General features: G+C 32.8%; 1 protein-coding gene, 2 non-coding genes and 2 pseudogenes across 3 annotated transcripts; all 5 read left to right on the forward strand.

Annotated features, from left to right (window-relative positions):
- Positions 1-630: 630 nt before the first annotated feature.
- On the forward strand, positions 631-716 carry LOC120125496. Its single transcript, XR_005516367.1, has one exon. It is a non-coding gene; the product is annotated as a small nucleolar RNA SNOR75 (small nucleolar RNA).
- Positions 717-757: 41 nt separating this feature from the next.
- On the forward strand, positions 758-827 carry LOC120125498. The gene has a single exon (XR_005516369.1). It is a non-coding gene; the product is annotated as a small nucleolar RNA Z105 (small nucleolar RNA).
- A 2,704-nt stretch (positions 828-3,531) lies between these two features.
- Positions 3,532-4,915, forward strand: LOC120125390 (annotated as a pseudogene).
- Positions 4,916-9,820: 4,905 nt separating this feature from the next.
- Positions 9,821-11,189, forward strand: LOC120125394 (CASP-like protein ARALYDRAFT_485429). Its single transcript, XM_039143822.1, has 3 exons — positions 9,821-10,189; positions 10,616-10,748; positions 10,844-11,189. The coding sequence occupies exons 1-3, from the start codon at positions 10,050-10,052 to the stop codon at positions 11,036-11,038; spliced, it is 468 nt and encodes a 155-aa protein (XP_038999753.1). The 5' UTR covers positions 9,821-10,049; the 3' UTR covers positions 11,039-11,189.
- A 2,697-nt stretch (positions 11,190-13,886) lies between these two features.
- LOC120125303 lies at positions 13,887-15,953 on the forward strand (annotated as a pseudogene).
- The last annotated feature ends 5,795 nt before the right edge of the window (positions 15,954-21,748 follow it).

Genomic DNA, 21,748 nt, shown 5'->3' on the forward strand with positions numbered 1-21,748 from the left:
GATAACATTTTTTACGACCCTTATGTATATATACCTAAAAGTATAACGTTAGAAATATTAAACACTTATTTTAAGTAAAAATTCTTTAGGCATATAAAGTTAACTTTAGGTACTTAATTTTACATTAAGCCAAAAATTAATGTTGATACTGACGTGTTATCATAAGATAATTTCATGTCATTATTGAAAAAAATTTAAAAAAATGCAATTGTATTACTTTTTTAATGGTAAGTGACCAAAATGAAATCAAAACGTAATATTATGTATGATTTTGAAATAAAAAATAGTTGAATGACTGCAGTGGAGCATATTATATAGTTGGGTGACTAAATACATAGTTTACCCAAAAAAAAATATGAGGATTGAACTTGGTTGGGCCACATCCTCACAGCTTAAAGCAGGGGCCATGAAATGAGGCCAATAAGTAGGAAAATTTTGAAAGACGGTAGAAAGTGGAAACCCTAACCCTAAATCCCATCTCGTCTATATAATAAACTCTGAAGCAATTCTTGTCATAGCCTCACTTTAGTTTTTTTCCTGCTTAAATCTGACGAGTCCTACGGGAAAGTATTTTTCCCCTTGCTATCTCTTCCGTTTTCAGAGTTTTTATTGAACTGAAAGATTACGATTTCCCTGTGATGATCGAATACGATGACGAGTCCGATTTTCCATTCTTTCAAATCGTGACGACAATTCGAGGCATTTGTCTGAGAGAAATTCATTTTTTCGTTTTTAAAAAAGTGGATTAGTTTTGTGCAAGGCATAATGAGGACGAATTAGTTGAAGTCTGAGATTTGTGATGACCAATCACCTCCTAATCATTCTGAATGTCTATATTTTTAATGAAATTGATGTGATGAGATTCAATCACTATTAATTTTGAATCTCTGCTTTTTCTTTCAACCGCTATATTTTTAATGATTTTAAATTTTTATATCCGGTGATGTGCAACTGGCTACTTCAGTCAGTTAAATAAATTTAATTAACTCCAATTTTAGCGAAAAATAAATTGATTTATTTATTTATCTAGATAATTGATTTGATTTGAATAATTAAAATTTTTATTTTTATTATTTCCACCATTCAATTTTCGTACCATTTATTTTATTTGTTTTTTCTTTTATTTTTTTAATAGTTTGAAGTAATATAATACTAGTTTAAAACTTTTTTAAGTCATTCACAACGTGATGTAATTGATTGTTTTAATTTAAAATCTCTAAAAATAACAGTACTCTCTTTTATTATTGAATAATTCAATTATTTGAGTGGGAATAACATTATAAGCTATCCAAATGTACATATATCCTATTTATGTAATAATTAACTTACAAAATAAATATCATAAATAAATTATTCCCCATACATATGGGAATTGGGTTTTGTTGTTGTTGTTGTTGTTGTATAAATAAATTATTATTCCAAGTTCTTTACTTTAACTGTTATTTCACCAAGTCAAAATTATTTACTTATTTGAGTGGAAATAACATTTCTAGTGCAGATAATATTTATCTTTTATGTATTCATCAAATTTTGAAAAAGCAAACATAGGGAGAGGAATCTGTCAGAGTGTGAAGAAAGCATATATGTAGCAGGCAAACTTTCTTAGATAATCTAGTGTGAAAAAGAATGGCTTAAATGAGATGACGAAGAATTTAATTTTTTTTTAACTAAGATATATATTTGTTTATAATATAGATAGAAAAATGTGAGGAGTATTTGACGTTTTTGAGATGACATGATGCCTTAGGATGTATGGAAGACACATGTCTTCCTCCATTATATACAATTAGGTAAATTGTACAGTTTAAAAATCGTTAGGTCGTTCAAACATCTTCGCGATGTGCTCCCCAAATCTTTCTATTTGTATTGTAACAAACATCCTAATTGATGAAAAGAAATTCATCATCATCCTATTTGTGTCATTCTTTTTTCCTGTTGCGTTATTTAAGAAATTTTACTGAATCTATCTATAATTTTAACTTATATTTAAATTGAACCTATAAGTGATATCAGTGGTAAAAGAAAATATTATTCTTTCTAAAGATCTTGAATTTGAACAATTACATTTGTATAATATATGTGTTATTAATTGATTAAGAAAATTATAAATATATATTATCTTATAAATTATTTTATATTATTAAAAATATCTTATCAAGTAATAGAATTTAAAATTTGAAAATTAAATATTTTAATTTGGAGGAAATTATGCAAGCGAGAATCAAATTATTTTGAAGGCAATTTAATCGTTATATAATAATATGATAATTTTTAGAAGCGATAGGATGTTAAATTGGACTTGGTCAAATTATGATATTAGGCCCTCTAATAATTATAAATTATTAATTTAATCTTTGCTCTTTTTGAATATTTCTATTTTGCAATTAGTCTCATACTATGCATAAATTGTAAATTTAATAAAATTCTCTAATTTTATCATTTTATTTTAATCTTGTTTCGAGTAGTAATTGTTAAATTATTAACTAAAATTACCAGGCAAAATTATTAACTAAAAGGGTTAACTACATGGTTGATCACTTATATTTTTGTTTTGTCCACTTTTCCTCACTGATTTCAAAAAACATAATATACAATCACTTTCGTTTTTATTTAATTAAGATATAGTCACTATGGATTAACTATCGTTAATAGTTAATAGATTAGGTGACGTGATATTTTGGTATAATCACACATTTAGTCCATGTTATTTATATATTCTATCAATTTAATTATATTTTTAATAAATTAAAATAAATTTAACCTTCCAATCAAATGATGCCACGTGCCATTATTTATATATATTAACTTTAAAAAAATATGTTTTTATATAAATACTTAACTTAAATTCATAATATTTTATATATATTAACTTTAAAAGATATTTTTATATTAATTTATTAAATAAATTTTATTATTAACTTAATTTAAAGATGTTTTATTTTTATTTAAAAATATATATTTTATTCTTATCTAAACTTTTAAAAATATATTTTATTATTATGACACATGGCATAATTCGATTGGAGGATTAACTTTATTTTAATTTATTAAAAGTATAATTAAATTGAGAGAATATGTAAATAATAGAGACCAAATGTGTGAATATATAAAAATATTTAACTGTCACGTCGCCTAATCTATCAACTATTAACGATAGTTAGCTCGTGATGACCACTTCTTAATTAAATAAAAACGAAAGTGACCATATATTATATTTTTGGAAATCAGTGAGGAAATGTAGATAAAACACAAATATAAGTGATCAACTATGTAGTTAACCCTAACTAAAATTACCACATCAAAGACGATGAAAGAGATTTGGACTTTGCCCAGTTCAGCCTGGGATGACAATATACATTATACAGTGACCCTGAATTGAAGTAAGGACAACCAACCAAAATTTATATGGCCCGAAAGCCATAGAAATCTCGAGTTTTCTCCGCATCATCTCCCTATGAACCAACAGTATCTTTTATCCCATTTACGTTGCTCTCTGTATTTCATTCCACCGATAAGATCACCTCTTATCCGATCCCCTTATCTTATACCCCAAATATTTCCCACAAATATAAGTTTCTCCACATAAATATAGAAAAAAGAGTTCTTTTTTTTTCTGTAAAAATTTTGAACAATGGCAGCCTCACTACAAGCAGCAGCAACCCTCATGCAACCAGCCAAGGTCGGTGTTCCATCTAGGACTAGCTTGCTGCAGCTCAGGTCCTCCCCCAGCGTTTTTAAGGCATTTAGTTTGGAGCCTGCTGTTCTAGGCTAAATTGCTCTTTGCAAACTGACTTTAAAGACTTGGCCCAAAAGTGCGTTGATGCTACCAAGATTGCTGGTTTCGCTCTTGCTACTTATGCTCTTGTTGTCTCGGTATAGTTTTTTTCACTTTCGTTTTTGTTAATAGTTCAGAATTTTCTTAGCATATATAAGTAATTCTTAATTAATAGGTCGGAAATCTTGCAAATTTTCGATGTACTGTAGTGATAATTAGAACCCTTGTTTGTGAAGGGACTAGGGAGCTAGTGCTGAAGGAGTTCCAAAGAGGCTAACCTATGATGAAATCCAAAGCAAAACATACATGGAAGTAAAGGGAACAGGAACTGCTAACCAGTGCCCCACCATTGACGGTGGTGTCGACTCATTCGCCTTCAAACCAGCAAATACTACGCCAAGAAATTTTGCTTAGAACCCACTTCTTTGTTCTTTCACTGTCAAAGCTGAGGGTGTTAGCAAGAATGCCCCTCCAGAGTTCCAGAACACCAAACTGATGGCTCGTTTAACCTACACCCTCGACGAAATCGAGAGTCCTTTTGAAGTTTCTACCGATAGCACTGTCAAATTCGAGGAGAAAGATGGAATCTATTACGCTGCTGTTACAGTTCAGCTCCCTGGTGGAAAACGTGTGCCATTCCTTTTCACCATCAAGCAACTGGTTGCATCAGGCAAACCCGAGAGCTTCGGTGGAGACTTTCTCTTACCCTCCTACCGTGGTTCGTCTTTCTTGGACCCAAAAGGAAGGGGCGGTTCAACCGGTTACGACAATGCCGTTGCCTTGCCTGCCGGCGGGAGAGGAGACGAGGAAGAGCTAGCTAAGGAGAACAACAAGAGTGCGGCTAGTTCATCGGGGAAAATCACATTGAGTGTTACGAAAAGCAAGCCGGAGACCGGTGAAGTGATCGGTGTGTTTGAGAGCCTTCAGCTATCGGACACTGACTTGGTAGCCAAGACTCCAAAGGATGTGAAGATCACTGGTATCTGGTATGCTCAGCTTGACTCATTGAGTGATTATGAATGTGTGTGTAATTTGAGGCCTCATGTTTGCTAAAATTTCATGTAATCCAATGGGAAGCACAATGGGATTATTATCTTTTGTATATTGGCTTCTTCAAATCATGTTTTTAATTATGTTCGAGTTCGACATGTCTTTCCGTTTTCGACAAGCATTTTAATTTTACCATATAAAAATCCTTTATATTGGCTTCTTTTAATTTTAGTCCTTCACTAATATTAAAAAAAATCATTTAAGCCTTTAACTACTTAATTAAAATTAAAATTTTAATAATTTTTACAATTTACATCCAATTATTTTTTGCCGGCTTACATCCAATTAAATCTTAAACATAAAAGAATAATTAGTTAAATCCCATTTATGCGGATAATATGTGTCATTATTATATGAGTCTTGTTTATCACATCGACGCTAATTAACAATTCGATAGATAAAAATGAATTTTCATTACAAAAAGGACTTAATTGAATTTTCCTACAACGGCAATGACTTTAAGTGCAAATTGAATCAAGATACTTAATTATTATTAATTTTTAATTATTCATTTAGAATTTTTTACCCTCAAACTTATATATTAAAAAAACCAATAACTACAATTAAATCCAAGTAAAAAGGAAAATTATAAAATATAAAAAATCATTTTACTCTTTACATTTTTTTCATCTCTTTTGATTTCGAACTTTTAATATTTTTTGAACTGAACTAACTAATGAAAAATAAATAAAAACATGTTAACAATAAGATTTTCTAAAAAGCTTAAGGGTTAAAATGAAATTTTATAAAAAGTTTGAGAGCCAAAAATGTCAATTGACCAATCATATTTGAGCTGAATACTAACAAGAAGATTTACCCTAAATCATGCAGAATTACGATTAGAAATGCTGATCTAACAAATAAAATAAATCAAATGAAAAAACCTTAAAGGAAGCACTAAATTGAATAATATGCAAACTGCTAGGTTAAGGGCTGAATTGAATAGATGTAAACTGCAGTTATCCCTAATTGAATTGAATTGGGCCCTAAACGGCAAAAGATCTAAATTTGGACCTTGTAACCCGGTATGGACTTTTAATCAAATTTGACTTTCTTATGGACTAAATTTAGTTTTTTAAAATTAATTATTTAATTTTGCAGGTCAACCCCCTTTCCTTAAACAAAAAAATAAAAAGGTGACGAGTGTGGTTTGGATTTTGCCCTGACTGATATTAAACAGAGACTGAATTCAATGAAATAAGAATGTAAATGAGATGAGATAGATATTAAATTACTTGAGTTTGTTTCTGTCAAAATTTAATTAATATTTGAATCGTATGAACTTGACTCATGTTCTTAATGAATCAAAACAAGTTACTTGATATCCAACTCAAAAAAACTCGGGAGCAACTAGAAAAAAGAAATATTAAAATTATAATTTTTAGATTAAGTTATTAATAATATTAACATTTATATGTTGTTATTTTTTAAAAATGTAATATAAGATTTTTATGTACTTCATGTTCAAATACGAGTTTGAATTTGAGATTTAATCGAGTTAAGTCTAAGAATATTTTAAGTTCGTTTTTTTGAGTTCAAGACGAACTTTAATTTTTAATTTCGAGTTTAAAAATTTTAAGTTTACAAATTTTCAAGTTGAGTTGAACTCATCTTTAAACTCGATTTGACTCGTTTACTGCCGTGGGATGAACCCACACCATATTGGCTTCCTCGCCCGAATAGGATTGTGTGAAAGGCAGCCACTACTTCCTTTCCACCCATAAGATTTCCCTTCTCCAATCCTTTATCTTACACCTAAATAATTGCCACTCATCAGTTTCTCCGCACAAACACAAAATATATGCATTCTGTCCCCTTATCTTCCATCAAACAATTGCCACAAATATGAGTTTCACCACACAAATACAGAAAAAGGGCTAACTTTCTTTTTACCCCAAGAAAAAAAAAGAAAAAGGAAATTGAACCATGGCCGCCTCACTACAAACAGCAGCAACCCTCATGCAATTGACCAAGGTCGGTGTGCTGTACCCTCTAGGACTGGCGTGCTGCAGCTCAGGTCCTCCCTGAACGTTTCTAAGGCCTTTGGTTTGGAACCTGTTGGTTACTTCTTTTCTTGTTGTCTCGGTATAGTTTTTTCCACTTTTGGTTTTTTTCTAATACTTTGAAATAATTATTTGATAGTATTTGTTCAGTATTTTCTTAACATATAAGTTATTCTTAATTAATAGGTTGGAAATCTGTCAAATTTTCTATGTACTTTAGTGATAAGTAGAACCCTTGTTTCTGAAGGGAGCAAGTGCTGAAGGAGTTCCAAAGAGGCTAACCTATGATGAGATCCAAAGCAAAACATACAAGGAAGTAAAGGGAACCGGAAATGCTAACCAGTGCCCCACCATCGACGGTGGTGTCGACTCATTCGCCTTCAAACCGGGCAAATACTACGCCAAGAAATTTTGCTTAGAACCCACTTCTTTCACTGTCAAAGCTGAGGTCTGAGGGTGTTAGCAAGAATGCCCCTCCTGAGTTCCAGAACACCAAGCTGATGACCCATTTAACCTACAACCTCGACGAAATCGAGGGTCCTTTCGAAGTGTCTACCGATGGCACTGTCAAATTCAAGGAGAAAGATGGAATCGATTACGCTGCTGTTACAGTTCAGCTCCCTGGTGGGGAACGTGTGCCCTTCCTTTTCACCATCAAGCAACTTGTTGCATCAGGCAAACCTGAGAGCTTCAGTGGATACTTCCTCGTACCCTCCTACCGTGGTTCGTCTTTCTTGGATCCAAAAGGAAGGGGCGGTTCAACCGGTTACGACAATGCCGTTGCCTTGCCTGCCGGCGGGAGAGGCGGGAGAGGAGACGAGGAAGAGCTATCTAAGGAGAACAACAAGAGTGCTGCTAGTTCATCGGGGAAAATCACATTGAGTGTTACAAAAAGCAAACCGGAGACCGGCGAAGTGATCGGTGTGTTTGAGAGCCTTCAGCCATTGGACACTGACTTGGGAGCCAAGACTCCAAAGGATGTGAAGATCACTGGTATCTGGTATGCACAGCTTGACTCATAGAGTGATTATGAATGTGATCATTCTTTGTATAATTTGAGGCCTCGAGTTTGCTAGAATTTCCTGTAATCCCATGAGAAGCACACTGAGCTTATTATCTTCTGCATATTAGCTTCTTCTAATGTTTTTATCATGTTTAACATGTTTTTCCTTGTAAGAATCTTGCCTATATCGAAAATATCCAGACACTTGGACATCTTTCTTAATAGAAGTATTGCGCTTCAAAAATGGGTTCCTCATAAAATTACTTAACTCGGTACATTTTTTAATTCAAATTGTTGTCAAAGTTGTGTTCGATATTTAAACACTCCTAAGTCAAAAGTGTTCGTGTTTTATAGCTGTGTATAAAATACATCCCCTGCATTTGGTAACAATGTCAACCGAGATGTCTAGTGGCCCACTTTTCTTGTAGAGATGAAAATAGATTAATGGGTTTCAGAGTTTGATCTCTCGGACGGCAATGTTGAAAAGAATAGCTTTGATCCACCCATGTTTAACCTATTTATACCTATTCGAAAATATCAGGGACTTGTTAGTAAAATAAATAATACGAGTTTAACTTGAAATATATCACATGTAAGAAACTATATTTAATATGGTAACTTTACATATATTCTAGAATATGATGTATGCAACAACTTTCTTCAACATTTCTATAAAATTTATCTAAAAACAAACTTGAACATCAAGAATCGCTACTCCATGATAATTCTTACCTAAATAAAATTAGGATAAAGTACACATATAGATCCCCTGACTATAGAGTTTAGTTTTGTTGAGTTCTCTGACTATTAAAAGTTATAAAATAATCATCCGGTTATTCATATGTTTCAAACTCGTTCTTTTCTGTTAAAAAAGTGATTATAATTTGAGCTAGATGTTAACATGTTGACTGTGATATGATAAAATCTAATTCCAAAATCTCAAACAACTATCATATCCCAATTAATATGTTAACGTTAAACTCAGACTGTCGTTAATTTTTTAATAGAAAGACGAGTTTAGAACATATGAATACTTGGGAACCATTTTGTAACTTTTAGGAGTCGGGGGACCATTTTGCAACTTATGATAGTTGGGGACTTAACAATGCAATAGCATATAGCCAGGGGACCATTTGTGTACTTTACCCATAAAATTAATCATAAGTAATTTTCAGCTATTAAAATTATAATAAAATTCAACTTAATTATCAATTAAAATTTAAATCATATATAGCATAATTATTTTATAGATCATCACTCACGCAATGAACGCATCTTAACGTTTGATTCAATAATATACGTAAATAATATGTTTTAAAGTCTTCTCAGAAGGGAGGAAGTTAATTTTCATGTTTCATAGTTTAAACCAATTCAACATTTTGCATTTTTCATGAAACTATTGCATTGTGGCCTATGCACATATAATTGTGTTGTCTCATAGAAATAGGTTATACACATTTAGGTTTCTAGCCTGGTATTGCTAAGATGGTTTAGTTTGAAGAAATTTTTTTTTAAAAAAAGAAGAAGATAAAAGTTGCAGACAAAGACAGAGAATGAAAGGGGGAGGAGGAGGTTGTCAGACAATATTTAAAACATCAAAAGAACATTGGGAAGCAAAATGATTGAATCATGAAACGGACATGTTCGGTTCGTTGTTTTAGCTGTTCCAACATGAATGGCAGATCAACCAACCAACCTATTATTTATTTGATTAAAGATATGATTTAAATACAATTAAAGCCTATTGAAAGGAATTGGTTCTCTCTTGAACAAACTTTTTTGTAGGGTTCGGAGTGTCTGGCCTGCTAACCCATTTTGTGTGGTTCTAATTATTCAAACTCATATCAACTTGTCAAATTCAATTATTCCTTCATTTCCTTTTTTCTTTGTTTTAACATTCACATTTGACTTTGAAATCTAAAATACAAGAAGGAAGATAATAGTACGAAGAATAAGACATGAATGAAAGTATGTGGAATAATATAATGCTGTTTTCAGCTAAAACGCAATCTCTTCTGTTCCTCTTTCCCTTCCAATTTCGTCATCATAGGAAACAAACCCAAAGCCAGAACCATTTTTGTGAACATAATTCTCCGGGATTTTGGAGACCAAGTGTTCTTTTTTCTGCCTGTTTTTCAACTTGTTTTGGAATTCTGTTTTGTTTTTCTTGTTGGGGAAATTAAAGATGAAGAAACAGAGAGATGAGATGGCATGAAACATGATTATGATGGAGCAAGTTCCAGGGGCGTTGGGAACTAGCGCTAGCTTGGCTCTTCGTTTGGGACAAATCATTTTCTCCTCCGCTTCGCTCCTGTTCATGTGTTTGGGTGTTGAATTCTATAGCTATACTTCTTTCAGGTGATTCCCAAAGCTCCAACTCTTCTATTTTCTGGATCAATATTTTGTTTTTGTTCATGCTGTGTTGGAATTTAGTTTATTGAGTTGATAATTGATATCTGGGTTTGAACTGGAAGTATCTGGGGAAAACTACCATTTATTTTTCCTTTCGAAATTTGAAGCAAGCCAAGTCAAATGAACTATATGCAATTCTTTTATTTGTTCTTTGGGGTTCTGGGATTTAGCAAAGATCATATGCTCTGTTGCTTAACTATCAGACTTCGGTAAGGATCATAATATATTTTATTCATACTATATGAAAACTAAAATATATGGAAATGTGAAATTTTTAGGACGATCACATTCTTCAGTCTCCCTTGGTCCACCCCTGCTGACATAGTTGAGGATGATTTACTTACTTTCCTCTTTTTCTTTCAACGTTTGCAGCTACCTGGTGACGGTCATGGGCTTGGTAGCGCCATGGAGCCTGTCGTTGGCATTGGTCGATGCGTATTCTGTGTTTATCAAATGCTTACCACGACAACCGAGGGTACTGCTGATCGTCATCGTTGGAGACTGGGTATGTAGCAAAGTTTTTATTTGGCTAATTGTCACTATGATGTTATCTCTTTTCTCCACAACTTGATGGGGAAATGGTGTTTAATCTCATCGCAGGCCTTGTCGTTCCTCTCACTGGCCGCGGCCTGCTCAACTGCTAGCGTTACAAGCCTCTTGGCGAATGCCGGCACGTCGTATTGCCCGTCGAAGTTATGTAGCTGGTTTCAGTTTTCTGCTGCGATGGCATTCTTGTCCTGGTTCCTATCCTTTGCTTCATCTCTCTTCAATCTTTGGCTCCTTCCTTCTTTATAGCACCTCACTACTTTCCAACCCATTTTTCATACGGGAAACCCAGTATGCAATTCTTGACAGTTTCTTATATGCTCAAATCATGAACTTGTACATTTATATACAGCCAAAAGAATCTTGAATGATCGGATTGAATTTCAATATGAATGATTAAATGTGTTTAGACTTGTTCATGCTCTTCAAATAATCATTGAAGCATGCTACAAGGATACTTCAGCAAGCAGAAGGCGAAATATCGAAAACTATAGCAAGTAATATACAAATAGCCTTGCCATAACTAACGTCTTTTGGGCATAATAATAAGATGTTGCTGTTAAGTAAAATATCGACCATAACCATAGAGTGTTGCTTTGATACGTGTAATTTATGTGGTTGTTGGATGCTTGGATGATGTAGAATTTTATGATAGGGACGGATTTATAAAATTGGATAAAATATATAAATAGTTTTTTTTGTTATAGGGCGTTACTTTGTTGAGTCATTTGGTTATTAAAAGTTATAAAATGGTCATTCGACTATTCATATGTTCCAAACATCTCATTTTTTATTTAAGAAATAGTGGTTGTGAGTTGGACGTTAACCTATTGACTGAAATATGATAAAATCTTATTTTTGAAATATGATAAAATCTTATTTTTACGTTTATATTATGTCGTCGAGCTATTGCTTGAAATATTGTGTCATTGAACTAGTGCTTGAAAGCAACGGGAGTATTAGTAGATAGGGACGGAACCAGGAGTATTGACAGAGGCTAGAATATTAGACTATTTAAGAAAAATAAAATGAGTTATTGTATTCATACTCAAAATTCAACATGAACCAAGCGACCTTAATGATTAAGGATTGTTGTTATCCTTGAGGTTTTGAGTTTGAACATTGCGTATGTAAAGGAATAAGCGTTCATTGTCAAGTAATTGAGAATTTTTGTACAAATAGTACATTGTATTCACCCATATATATATATATATAATATAAACTCAAAATTCATAAGACAACACCTAATTTGTCTAATATTTAAACTTACAATTATTTAAATTATCATTGGACCAAAAATTTGAGAATATGAGGTTATAATTCTTTAGTTCGACCCCTATTAGATTAAATATTTAATAAATTCTTATATTTTTTAATTTAAATATTTATTTTTACATGAACCAAAATATTATTAGACTAAAATTATATCGAATATACTATACTTTTAACAGGGACTGGGGCCCATTTGGACCCCAACAGAGCTCATATCTTATTAGTAGACATCATTAAAATATGATTTTATCATTTTTCCAATTAACAACACCCTATAATCAAAAGAATATTTTGTAACTTTTAATAATCAGATAACTCAACAAAGTAGCATCCTATAATCGAGAGATAATTTATGTAGTTCATCCTATAAAACTTTAACGGAACAAAAATATATTATCAATAAAAGATAAAAAAATTAATTTTTTTAAGAAAAGATCCTCTATTAATCCCTAGTTGGATGGTTGTTGAATTGGCATCCGATTAGAACCTTTCTTATTAGCCATTTCTATGTGGGGGAAGCATCTCTCGAAGTTGTTTTCTTTTTACAAATATTAATGCACCCTTTTGTGGAATCGATTAATTCGATCATCTATTAAATTAAATCCTCATTAATTGAATTAATCGAAGTTTTCTTCTTTGATGTTAATTGAATCGATTTTTAAAAAATATTAATCGAACCGAACAAATTTCGATTAATTCGGTCGGTGACCGAATTGTATATATATATATATATTATTAATTTGAGTTTATTAAAGGTATATTTTTTGTGTTAAATTTTAATTAAATCTTGACAATTTAGTGAATTTAGTGTAGTTAAAAAATAATTAAATATCAATTCTTAATGAGTTTGAGCTTAAAATATGTATTTAATATATAATATATTTAATATTTTCGATTAATTCAATTAATTCCGTTAATTAACTGATTTCGAACTGAAATAACTGCTAACAGAATATTAGGAAAAAAATTACCATTCTCCAAACCAAACTAATTTGATAACCGTTCGTTTTAACCGTATTAATTTGATTTGACCGATTAATTCAATTAAAATCGAGAAATGAACTCCTGTATATATCACCATCAATAAAAATTAAAACTTTTGTTATAATTATAATTCAGTGTAACATAATACGAAAACTATTGACTATATATAAAAGAAATAATCGAAATAATATAATAAAAAATAAATTTAACCTTTTAATTATATATATTATAAAAAGATTAAATATTAATTAAAAATTATTCTAAGAAAGAATTAATGGATGTAATTCCATTCACATTGTTATATAAAATTTATATTGAACAATTAATTATGATATTCGACGTCTGTTCAAGTTCGCTAGATAAATAAATCATAGAAAACTTATAATTACTTATATTTTTTATAATTATAAGATTCAATAAATCAAATTATTAACTCAAATTAAACAAATGGTATTTGAATAAAATTTATTTTATTTATAAAATTAAAAATGTAGACTCTAAGCTATTTTTAAAGTACATAATTAGAAATTAATTAAATTTTATTATATATGATTTTCTTCCCGGCAAAATCATTTGAGGGACAACACAAGAAAGGGACGGTAGATACAGAGGATAACACATATGCAGTAAAAAAGTGAGAATTCAAGAAAATGACGGAGATACTCCATATATAAGTACATCTTTAACCTATTCTTCTCTTTCATAATTCATGGCAATATGTTGTTATTTATAATGAATAAATGATCATGAAGCAAAAGAGGATACTGAAACTGGAAATATTTACACCAAATTTCGTCCCAACAATCCAAGTCTCACCATCAAATTCCACTTCCATAGCAATATGAACCCTACAAATTCCATGTACCAAGCAGCTACTGCAGTCTTCAGAAGCTCGAATGGCTTCCAGCTAAGAGTTGGAGGCTCTGAGTCGCCACCTCCACTCGGAGAGGAAGAATCAAACGCTCTTCCTGTTTACGAAACATCAGGTATGTTATCCGAAATGTTCGATGTTTCTTCGGGTATACCGGCCGCCACCGCTTCCGCCGAGTTATTAGACCCAGCTCTACCGCCCAATTATCAAGCACACGGGCCGGCAGGTGAATCAAAGAGCGACTTTAACCATCAGCAACAGTTACCTAACATTAATGCAGACTCAGCAGCTTCCACACAACTTTTCTTGATGAATCCGCTTCCAAGATCACCATCTTCATCAACTTCTCTTCAAGGTCCTGGAGGGTCTTCTTTTAGTACAAGCACTGTACTAATTCCACCTCCATTTACTTGGGTTCCTGATAATGCTAATATGTTTCCCAAGTCAACAACCCAAGCGAAATTGGAGGTGTTTTAGAAAGTCAAGGTCTTTCACTATCTTTATCATCATCTTTTCCACATTTGGAGGTCAAAGATGGCGAGCTTCCGTTTTACAACCAGGCTCATGTTGGGCTCGGATTCTCAATGGGAATTGTCAATGTGCTTAGAAACTCAAAGTATGTTAGATTTGCTCAAGAATTGTTGGAAGAATTCTGTAGTGTTGGAAGAGGCAAGTTGAAGAAGAACAAGTTTAGTCGAAACAAAACAAACCCAGCTAGTTCTTATCCTAGTGGTTCTTCTTCATTGACAAATGATCTCCCTCCTTTATCATCAACTGAAAAAATTGAACATCAAAAAAGGAAGGTCGAACTTTTAGCCATGCTTGATGAGGCATGTAATCTCTTTCTTCTCAAATTGTCTCTCCTTCAAGATAGTGAATAGTAAATTAACAAACACAGACAAAGCAAAGCCTGCTGGTGCAATAGGGTACTCTAGTTGGTATTGATTAAAACTTCACCAACGTCAAATCATATATCATTGATTTCTGTGATTAACAGCAAAGCAGTGACTTATTTATGGTTTGCAGGTGGAGAGGAGATACAAGCTTTACTGTGAACAGGTGAAAATGATGGTGGACTCATTGGACCAAGTGACGGGCAATGGTGCAGCAGTGCCGTACACTGCACTTGCTCAGCAGGCAATGTCAAGACATTTCAGGCGCTTGAAGGATTCGATATCAGCACAATTGAAGCGCAACTATGTGGTTCTTGGAGAGAAAGATGGAACTCCGTTGAACCAAATGAATGGTAGAATGATGGAGCATGAACATGGGAGACCCCAAAGGGGCCTGCCTGAACGATCTGTCAACATCTTAAGGGCCTGGCTTTTCGAACATTTTCTCCACCCGTACGTTGTCTTTGTCTCACACTACTCGTAAACTCTTACATCTGCAATTTCTTAAAGATAAGCTGTCATGAATAACGCAGTATTCTTAGATGTTGTCTCGTCAGTTAAAAAAACTGTTAAAGACCAGAAATTAGTTATAAAAGAACAACTTTATTAAACCATGAGAAAGGCATTTATCTGCAGAATTTCATGATCTAATGTCGTTTTATGGTTCTCAGGTATCCAAGCGATGCAGAAAAGGATCTGCTGGCTCGACAGACTGGTCTTTCGAGAAATCAGGTTGGCTTTTTCACAACTATTGTAGAAAGCTTTTACTTTGCAGAATTAGATTCTGAAAAGAGCCCTTAATCATATGTATATGTTAATGCAGGTTTCAAATTGGTTCATAAACGCCAGGGTTCGGCTGTGGAAACCTATGGTGGAAGAGATGTACGGACAAGAGACAAAGGAAGACGAGAGAGACGGCAATAATGATAAAGTGAAAGAAAGGAGCCCGAATAATAGCACCAATAATGCACAAACATCGACTCCTTGCCCTACATCAGTGGCAGCATCAATAACGACAACGGCCATGGAAAACGTGCGAAATCATTGCTATGGAAAACGAAACCTTCACTTAAATCAACAGGCAATGCTTCTCATTCTCAGAAAACAAAACAGGGCACTTCCATAACTACCACTGCCACTGAGGCGGCGGCATTAGAACCTACTTAATTTTTAGTGATAAAAAATTATTATTATTTTTAAAGGAAATTCTACTACACTAGACCAGCATCTACTAGAACACTAATGATGAACATCTTTAATATTATTTATAAAAAATTAAAATCATAAAAGAATCAACGTATAATTATAAATCAGTTAAAAATCTAAAAATAAATTATTTAACTTAAAATATTAATTACATTACTTTCCATATTTTTTTGGCTCAAATGTATTATTGTCCTCTAAAGTATGTCACTTGTATCGAGTTGCCCCCTTAAATATTTTTGGGAATGTTTTGTCCCTTGAAATTTAAATCGTTACATATTTTGTCCCAAACTGTTAACTCGTTAAAAATTACAATGGTAAATTATATTTAACCACTTAACTATTTTCACGATTATGTTTTGGTCACTCAACTATTTTTTTATCAAAATCATCACTAAACTTAAGTTTTTATTTCGTTTTAGTCACCTATATCGATTTGATTTATTTTTAAATTTTGTAATAAATAAGAATTAATTTATATCACATTTTTTACTCGACACACAAATAGTCAACCCCTGAATATTTAAACCCAACCAAGCTAATAATTTTTACATTATAATTATATATATATGAGATAAAAATTACATAATATATAAATATCATAAAATAGAACAACAAGTTTAGTCATACTCGACCCTTGAATATTTAAACCCAATCGAGCTAATATTTTTTTCCTTTTCAGTCAATTTTAGACTTAATATTTCATTCAAATTTTCTCAAATATTAGTTAAACTCTTAGATAAAGACGGTTGACCCATACCATACCATTTTTGACCCAGAGATGATTGAGAGGGAATCGATTATCCAACAAGCTAAAAGGTTGACCCATGAGTTACAGAATCTGATTCCTACCAATCCTACAAGTTTGCAAAACAGAGATAAAACCAGAATCAGATGGCAAAAAACCAGCGATTAACTACTGTAAAATTAACACAGATGGAACCAAAAGACATAACACTGGAGATACTAGTTGTGGGGTTGTTGCTAGAGACTGGAATGGTAACTGGCTTTAGGGTTTTGGGAAAAAACAGGGATATGCTCTATTTTGGAAGCAGAACTATGGGACATCCACGAAGGCTTGAGAATTGCTTGGATGAGGGGAGAAAGAAAAGTGATCCTTGAATCTGACAGCAGAGAAGCCATTAACCTAATCAAGAGCAAATCGATCGAGCATAAGAAACTTACGATTTTGCAGCATATTGAAAAATTACTTAAGAGAAACTGAGAAGTTGATCTGAAACACAAATATACCTAGAGAAGCTAATCGTGTGGTGGATTTTATCACCAAACAGATGTGGAAGCATCATGAAGACACCAACTTCCTGAAAGATTACCCTAAGGAAGGTGAGGAGCTGCTGATAGTGGACAAGACGGAAAGCTAAACGGTTTTTTTCCTTTTTCAACCAAAAAAAAATTAAAGAACACAAATTTATAAATTGATTTTTAATTAAATATAAAATTCATAAAAATACTAATACTTAAGCTGATTTCAATTATTAAATTCAAGTTTCTTGAGTTGTGACTGTGAAAGTTAAAATTCATCAATTATTTACTTTTTTTCTCATCAAGATAAATAAATAATGGTAAGCTTAATTTAATATAAGTGTATTTTCTATATCTTTATTAGTAATTGTTAATAATAAATATTTTAAAAAAATCAGTATCAATATTAAAAATAAATATATTTAGTTATTTATCATAATATTATCAAACTCTAAATATTTTTAACAAACCTAAAATGTAATTTCTCTTGAGCTTTGGAAAAAAAATATAGAATTCATAAAGTGAAAACCGGGCAGGCGTTATATATATGGTTATTTTTACTCAAATATCACCACATTTTTTTACCATGAAGAGTAAAGGATGCCACGTCAAAAGCGCTTTTGGAAATTCATCTTGCAGGCCGCCTCTTCTACCTACTTGGCGGTAATATAAGCACATATTAAGCTAAAAATGAAAGAAAGGGAAAACAGGGGATGTGAAAAATATATTTACTTTGTCAAAAAAGAAGAAGCATAAATATACGTTGTGCATGTCAGAGATACGTATTTGTACGAACTTGAGTCAGATCGGACGGTGATAATACATGTGTATTAGTCTTATTTTCAAACATTCAATAAATGCATATTTAAAATATTATATTTAAACACTTAAAAGATATATCTACACAATATGAGATTTGAGAAGTTCATATGATTAAATATTTTGACTTTTGAGTTGTCAAAGACAAGTTTTAAACTTAATCAAACTCGTGTTAATATGACAATTTTTAATAATGTGGTCTCGAGTATTAAAAAAATAACAGCTGACAGAGTTTAAGACTTGATCTGATCAAGTCCAAGATTTATCTTTCATAGCTCAAAATCAATATGTTTGGCCATGAGTTTTTCAAATTTCATATTGTTTAAATACAAAGTTTTTTTTCAAGCATTTAAATATAATCTTTTAAACATGCATTTATTAAAGGACTATAGATAAGACTAATACACGTATGTCACGGCCGTTGTTTGGGTTGTGGTCTTGCTTGTTCAAATATGTATCTTTGATACATATCGCACGTGTTTTTTTAATAAAATTTGTATGGTTTTTATTTATCTTTTTTATTTTCTTTCGTTTTAGTCTAATTTTTAAAAATTCTACGACATCAGTAGAATACATTTTCAACAAAAGTAACATCTTATAAGAAACATTTTCTACGTACCTAACATGTATTTATCTAACCTGATAAAATATTTATTAATTCAAAAATTGATATGAAACAAATGTTATTTTTTGTAAGAATTTTTTTGTGATATTTAGTTTTAAAAAACGTCGTATAGGGACCCACTTGGAGATTCTTTTTCTTTCTTTCTTTCAAGTATAGGTGTAGTCAGGCTCTGTAAAAGGACCAACTTGCTCACCAAAATAATCTGAGTTAGCTCAACCAATGCTTTAATTATATATAAATTCTTGAATTTAGTCCCTACCCAAACTATTACTAATATTTTGCAAACTGTCTATTCATGTATTATTAGATTTTATCAATACTTTATATAAAATATATATTTATAAAATTTTATTCGATAAATGATAATGAGTAGAATATTAAAATATTTATTTATAAATGATAATGAAAAGGTTCTCTATTGTGGTAGGATAACATACAGAGGTTCGTTTTTGGCTATTCGGCTATCGACTATCAGTAAAGGAAGCGCGGTACAGAGCCAAGGATCAGAGTGGGAATCTGAATAGTCGTTCATCCTTTAGTACAAACACAAGGGTACATAAAGATAAAATGAATAGTGAAGAAGAGTCTGAGGTGAAAGTATGCAGGAGAAGTAAGACTATACAGGGGGTTATTGCTGAGGACGCCGTTAGAAAACTTCAGAGATGCCTGGTAGGAACAATGGCGATGGTTTGTTCTTCGACTCATGTGGAAGATAGATTAAGAGAAGGAGGCCTGAGTGAGATTAGGATAAAGTTCTTGGGAGGGAGAGATTTTTTAATAGAATTTGTTGACGACGAGTTGTATACGATCATGAAGGAGCTTAAATGGTTGTTCCTATTGTAAGTGTTCGCGGAAGTTCATCCATGGACAAATCGTACAGAGTTTCTGAAAGAGTTACTTGGATTAAAGTAATTGGTGTCCCGTTACACTGCTGGAATCATAATACTTTTAAAAGGTTAGCTGAGTATTAGGGAGAGTATTTAGCTATGGGAGAAAATGCTTTTCAGGATCTGGGATGTGAGGAGATGTCCATCCTGATTACAACTAGTAGAAAGGTTTTGATAGATGATGTGGTTGATTTGGAAGCAGGAATAGACATTTTTAAAATAAGAATCGTGGAACTGCCCACTAATAGAAGTGAAACAAGCAGTCCTAAGCGAGAAGCTAAAGTTAATTCAGTCGCTGGTGAATTGAGTTCGTCGGCTGGCAAGAGTTTGGATTCATCGGAGGAGAAGAATTCGGAGAGGTGGCAAGAGGGAGATGATAGCCAGCTATGTTGTATAGGGAATGTATCAAAGGGCTGCAATATGTCGGGCGTGGATGAGGATAAGAGAGACATTGGGGAAGAAGCAATAATGGGGCAGAAGGAAATTGATGTGAGCTTTGGGAATATTCAAAAGCAATACGAGGTGGGGATGGAAGGGGGGAGTGGCAGAAGATGACAGTAGGTTATTAATTAAAGTGGTGGAGGCTAACGAGGGAATTAATGAAAATTTAAAGGATTTGTCTTTGGGAAGGAAGTTTAGGGGCAAAAGTGATGGAGGACACAGACTTTATGGGCCTTACAAATTTTTTATCTAAAAAAAAGATGCTATAGGATTAGAAGTCCATTTGGATGGGAATGAGATAGAACGGAAGGGAAGTGAGCCCAAGTTGAGGTCAGTGAGGGGATAACGGGATTTGGGGTTGGGTATGTTAACAAACATGAGCGAGGATATTGTTAGTTTCAATCCCAGGCAGTACGTAGGAGCAAATACGGGGAGAAAAAAGAAATACAGTTCCCTTCAGAGAATACAAGAAAATTTTGGTGGTACCCAGAGAAAAAATAGAAATTGCCGAGTCAAGAAACACCAGAGAAAGGTGCAAAGCGGGGAAGAGCCGACGGAAATTGAAGGAATGTCATTATCGAATTCGGATCTCCAAGAACGATGGCAGAGACAAAAGAAGGAAGCGAAAAAAACACTACAGTTAGGCAGAGAGCTGGGTTTACAGTTTAAAGGCGCAGAGGAGGTTTTGGTTAAGGAAATTGCAGATGCGATGATTCTGTAGGAGAGTCTCAATCCCAATCCATCGAATTTTAGCTGAAAATCAGTGGGGGATGAGTCCAGATGCGGATTTTGTCATGGAATACAAGAGGTATGAACTCTAATGTGAAATTTTCAGAACTTAGAAGGTTTATTCAGGCTCATAGAGTTGAATTTGTGTTATTACAATAGACAAAGAAGGAGGATATTAAGGATGTAGAAATAAACAGATTCTGGTGTGATGATGAATTTGATTTTAAATTTTCGAAAGCAATGGGAAGATCTGGGGGTTTACTGACTGTTTGGGATAAGAATAGTTTTCAGATTCTTGATAGCCTAATTACATAAAGGTTCATTTTGATTGAAGGGAAGTATGCCTTAGATGATTTGATATGTTCTATTGTGAATGTTTATGCACCTTGTGAAGTTTCTGAACAAATTCCATTATGGAACGCAATTGTGGAAGCTAGGAGGAAAAACAATAATAAATGGTTCATGGCGGGTGATTTTAATGCAATTAGAAATCTTAGTGAGAGAAGTGGGTGTTCCTATAAACAAACACAGATTGCAGCTTTCAATGATTTCATAGAAGAATATAATCTTGTTGACATGCCTTTATCATGGAGGAAATTCACTTGGTTTGGGTCGGCAAATAGGAAAAATCGCTTGGATATGATTCTTGTTGAGGATGAATGGTTTCAAGTAAATAGTGATGTATCTCTACTGGGGTTGCTGAGAACGGTCTCGGATCATATTCCTATTTTATTAGGGAAGGAGACGATAGATTGGGGGCCTAGACCGTTTAAATTGGTAAACAGCTGGTTAAAACAGGAGAGTTGCACTGAAGTTATCAAGAAGGTATTTCAGCAAGAAGAAGCAAGAAATGAAGAATTAAGTGTGAATTTAAGGAGAGTGAAAGGAGAATTTAAGAGATGGAACACTCAATGTTACTGGAATGTTGACAGTGAAGCAAAGAAATTGGAGAAGAGGATCAACGAGCTGGAC

Source organism: Hibiscus syriacus, unplaced genomic scaffold (assembly GCF_006381635.1).
Source record: "Hibiscus syriacus cultivar Baekdansim isolate YM2019G1 unplaced genomic scaffold, ASM638163v2 tig00110430_pilon, whole genome shotgun sequence".
Taxonomy (NCBI): Eukaryota; Viridiplantae; Streptophyta; class Magnoliopsida; order Malvales; family Malvaceae; genus Hibiscus; species Hibiscus syriacus.

What these genes read in the sequence shown, in the direction of transcription:
- LOC120125394 (XM_039143822.1), top strand. Translation starts at nt 10,050, where the DNA reads ATGATTATGATGGAGCAAGTTCCAGGGGCGTTGGGAACTAGCGCTAGC. An exon ending in TATAGCTATACTTCTTTCAG is followed by an intron (nt 10,190 to 10,615) that starts GTGATTCCCAAA and finishes CAACGTTTGCAG; the next exon opens with CTACCTGGTGACGGTCATGG. An exon ending in TCGTCATCGTTGGAGACTGG is followed by an intron (nt 10,749 to 10,843) that starts GTATGTAGCAAA and finishes ATCTCATCGCAG; the next exon opens with GCCTTGTCGTTCCTCTCACT.